Source organism: Mus pahari, chromosome 1, assembly GCF_900095145.1.
Source record: "Mus pahari chromosome 1, PAHARI_EIJ_v1.1, whole genome shotgun sequence".
NCBI classification, from domain to species: domain Eukaryota; kingdom Metazoa; phylum Chordata; class Mammalia; order Rodentia; family Muridae; genus Mus; species Mus pahari.
Genome location: NC_034590.1, coordinates 75,067,961 through 75,072,569, shown reverse-complemented (window position 1 = coordinate 75,072,569; position 4,609 = coordinate 75,067,961). Strand labels below are relative to the sequence as shown.

Here is a 4,609-nt window from a genome sequence, read left to right as displayed (position 1 = left end):
GCTCAAAGCCATATGGTCAGATAAATGCCTCCATTGCATCTTCTTGTGTTGCATAGGATCTGTAGATTCTCCTAGGCAACTCTCATCTGGAATGTTTGTGGGCTGCATCAGAATGAGCTATTTTCAACATCTACTTACTGTGCAGGCAAAGTCCTTCTAAGTGAATGTCACATGGCATTCTAACATGTTTGAAATATTGGTGAGAGTAGGATTTTTCTGGCAAGGATTTTCTTGAATTTGGTCCTCTCCTCCCTTTCTTTCTTCACACAAAGTGATATTACTTCTAAGAACCATTAGTCAACCCCATGGCTTCAACAGCTCAGTAAATTCATGAATATCACTTTATACAATAATACTAAATTCCGCAACCTATAGACACATAAGCTGAGATTATAGGCTCACACTGGATTTCTGTGCTCTTGAAAAAAATGGATGGAGCTGGGCAGTGTTGATACATGCCCTTAGTTCCAGCACTCAGAAGACAGAGGCAGGGAGATCTCTGTGAGTTTGAAGCCAGCCTGGTCTACAGAGCGAGTTCCAGGACAGCCAGGGCTACACAAATCAAATTCTGTCTAGAAAGAAAGGAAGAAATGGAGAGAAAGAGAGAGAGAGAGAGAGAGAGAGAGAGAGAGAGAGAGAGAGAGAGACTGACTGACGGAAGAAAGGTGTGCACAATGATAAAATAAGGTCATGTGAAACTAGTTTTGAACTTATAATGAGTTCATAGAACAAAACACTGCTTTGAATTTACTACTGATATCCTTCTGTAACTCCCCTTTTGTTTAACATTTTCTCTATGAGGCAATTTTTCAAAAACTTTTGCCTATAAATAGGTCAAAGAATAGAAATAAGATGTTGGCTTGGAGGAGAGCTCTGCCCCATTCATCCATCCATCCAAATGTATGTGTATGGCATTTGGGGCTTTTGGTGAATTTCTCATTCACCAAATGTGTATATGTATATGCCTGTTTGTCTATGTGTAGTTATACATGAACAGTTGTGGATTAAATAAAACAGGTAGTCGGGCCTGATCAGAATGTGCATTATGTTGCTGTGTAAGTGACTTCTTTCTTTCCTCCCTGGTTCACAGAGTGAACAAGCTCTGAGCCTCTCACCTGCCTAGTGAAGCGCTTCTAGCTAGCTTGCCAGAGAAAGCTCTAGCAATAAAATTCTTTACCTAATTCCCTGCTGCTAAATGGCATGTGTTAACTGCCAAAAGCAAGTGGTTTAAAAAAAAAAACAAAACTAGGTAATATAGAAGCTGCCTTTTATCTTCTTAAGGAAAAGCCACCTAAGTTAAAAAAAAAACTTATTTGAATATAATATTTTACATAGACTTCATTTTCCTTTTCTTTCTTTCTTTTTTTGTTTGTTTGTGTACAAAGTACTTGGTTTTATCTTCCCCCAACCACCTTCTCCTTCACTCCCCTTTGCTGGTCCCCTTGTCTTCACAAATAGTCCCCTCTTCCTTTCATATCACATGTATTCCATTAACCCCAGAGCTGTTATTAGTGGACTGTGGTATTGATCTGATTACTGGGTTGATTATTCAAAGGTCCTTAGAGAGACAACATCTGCTGATTCCTGATGAGAACCAGGAATGAGTGCATTCTCGTAGGGGGTCCAGTAGACCAATTTGAAGTAAATATTTATAGTTAAATGTAAAACAGTCTACATTGTATATACGAAAGACATTAATAGTGGAAAAGAGGATGATACCTTGATGAATAATCCAGAAAGCATACATATGTACAGTTCGAGAGATGAGAAGAGGCAGCCACTTCACAGTGTCCCTGTATAGATCCTTGTCTTCCATGTTTATCCACCAAACAGAGGTCACAGGGAGAGAAAGGATGCTACTACATGAAAGAAACATGGCATGCAAATGGAAAAGATCTCAAAAATTAATGTCTCTAAACTGTGCAGCCATCTGAGAACATCTGGAGTGAAGAAGTGTTCCTCCTGCTGCCCCTTTCTGTGTCTCTATGTAGGAAAGACATAGAAGCGAAAATATCATGAGATTCTATCAGGTTCTTTTAGCCTTTGCTCAAGGATGAAAATGTTTCTCCTATTACTAATCAGAGCTTCAGAACATTTTAAGGTTTATTTTTAATGAATGTGTGGGTATATATGTCAAGGTCAGAGAACAACTTTGTAGAGTTGTTTCTCTCATTCCACCATTATATGATTTCCAAGAATCTAAAACAGGTCATCACTTTTGCACAGCAAGCATGTTACCTACTGAGGACTGTCATGGTAGAGGATGGGTGGCTTTTTTTTCAAAGCATAGGATTGCTGAACTGCAAAATGGGAAACTAAAGACTTTCTATACATCCTTTATATTGAAGGCTAAGACCCATAAAAATTTAACATGAAAACAATAAAAGGTCTTAGAGATAGGACTGAAATGGGGCTGTGCATTACATGACTGTAAGATGACATTATGACATTTTTCTCTGGGTTAAAACTAATAAATCACTGGAACCAAAACCAATAAAACCAACCAACACCCATGTCTCATTTGCAGGTATTTCAGCCTTCTTTAACAACCACTACTGTTTTCTGGCATGTTAATCTTCAACCACTCCAGTTTCATGACTTTCACTCTTATGGGAGTGCCTGGCTTAGAATCCCAACACTTGTGGCTCTCTGTTCCATTCACTTCCATGCTCTTGGCCATCCTCATTGGCAATGGTGCTATCCTCTTCTTGGTTATCACAGATCCCACACTTCACACACCAATGTATCTGCTCCTGGCCCTGCTGATGGTGGCTGACCTCATCTCTACTCTAGCTCTTGTGCCCAAGGTCCTGTGCCTCTTCTGGTTTGATGATCGAGTCATAGCAGTCTATGCCTGTTTAACACAGATGTTCTTCATTCACGGAGCTTCAGTGGTACGGTCAGCCCTACTTGTTGCAATGGCCTTTGACCGCTTTGTGGCTGTGTGTGAGCCACTACGCTACAACACAATTTTAAGCCATTCTCTAGTTGGACGCCTAGGACTGGTGGCACTTGCCAAGGGTGTCATCCTTATCCTACCCATGCCTCTTCTACTTCAAAGACTGACTTTCTGTCACAGGGTCATTTCTCACACATACTGTGACCATATGGCTGTGGTAAAAATGGCCTGTAGTAACACCAGACCCAATCGGATTTATGGGCTCTTCGTAATCTTGCTTGTAGTGGGACTCGATCTGCTTCTAATTGGTTTCTCGTATGTCTTCATCCTGCAGTCTGTGGTACGCCTCAACTCTCGAGATGCCACTTTCAAAGCCCTCAACACCTGCTCAGCCCATCTCTTTGTCATTCTCATCACTTATGTACCTGCACTGTTTTCATCCATCACCCACCGCATTAGCCACCACATTCCACCTCATGCTCACATTATTCTTGCCAATCTCTACCTTCTCATACCTTCAGTGTTCAACCTAATTATCTACGGTATTAAAATGAAGGAGATACGGGACAGGGTGTCCAAATGCTTGTGCAGATGAACTTTATAGGATGTGAATACCAGTAATAACCCTTCAATTTGATAAGTGATGAGGCTATCTGAGAAGACGTTTGACAACCAAACAAGACCTAGTAATGTCTCCTGATAAACTGTGGATATTATGGAAAGAATAGGACCACAAAAGAGCAGTCTCACTCCATTTTTTTCTATGTGCTCATTCTTAAGTTCTGTTTATTTCTAATTACTAATTTCTTGCTAAAAGGATCCTGGTGTGCTTCTCACTGGATCCTTCTTTATGATAACCACTCAGGAAACTGAAGAGTAATTAATTAGCTCATGGTGACTTTTTTTTTCAACTTTTTAAAAATTAGATATTTTCTTTATTTACATTGCAAATGCTATCCCGAAAGTTCCCTATACCCTCCCCCTGCCCTGCTCCCCTACCCACCCACTCCCACTACTTGGCCCTGGCATTCCCCTGTACTGGGGCATATAAAGTTTGCAAGACCTAGGGGCCTCTCTTTCCAATGATGGCCAACTAGGCCATCTTCTGCTACATATACAGCTAGAGACACGAGCTCTGGGGGTACTGGTTAGTTCATATTGTTGTTCCATCTATAGAGTTGCAGACCCCTTTAGCACCTTGGGTTCTTAAACCCAGACACTATTGCATATGCCAGCAAGATTTTGCTAAAGGGACCCTGATATAGCTGTCTTGTGTGAGGCTATGACAGTGCCTGGCAAATACAGAAGTGTATCTATAGGGTGGAGCACAGGGCCCCCAATGGAGGAGCTAGAGAAAGTACCCAAGGTCATTGTGACTTTTTAATTTGTTAGTAATGTGGAATTTTTCCAAGACTACTCAAAGGATTGTGATTTTGTGTGATTTTGTGTGTGTGTGTTTGTGTGTGTGTGTGCAATGTATAGTCAGTATTTATAGACTATTGAAATACATAATTAGAATTGTTTCATTGTAAACTAAATCACACTGTCTAGAGTACTAATTCAAGATACTCCTGTGAGAGGGATCTCTACCCTAAAACAAAAATGCATGTGAGGTGAAAACTACTTGCTTCTAAACCAACATTAGCCTCACATAAATTCATCCAGAATGGCTTAGCTCCTGAATAAAGATCAACTTGCTTTATGTGATGA

At 40.4% G+C, this 4,609-nt stretch overlaps 1 protein-coding gene across 1 annotated transcript; it reads left to right on the top strand.

Moving 5' to 3' along the window:
* Positions 1–2,567: 2,567 nt before the first annotated feature.
* On the top strand, positions 2,568–3,494 carry LOC110313548 (putative olfactory receptor 52P1). Its single transcript, XM_021187953.1, has one exon. It carries the CDS (start codon positions 2,568–2,570, stop codon positions 3,492–3,494), a length of 927 nt encoding a protein of 308 aa, XP_021043612.1.
* Positions 3,495–4,609: the final 1,115 nt, after the last annotated feature.

Excerpts from the sequence above, each read along its gene's own strand:
- LOC110313548 (XM_021187953.1), top strand. The coding sequence starts at position 2,568 with ATGTTAATCTTCAACCACTCCAGTTTCATGACTTTCACTCTTATGGGA.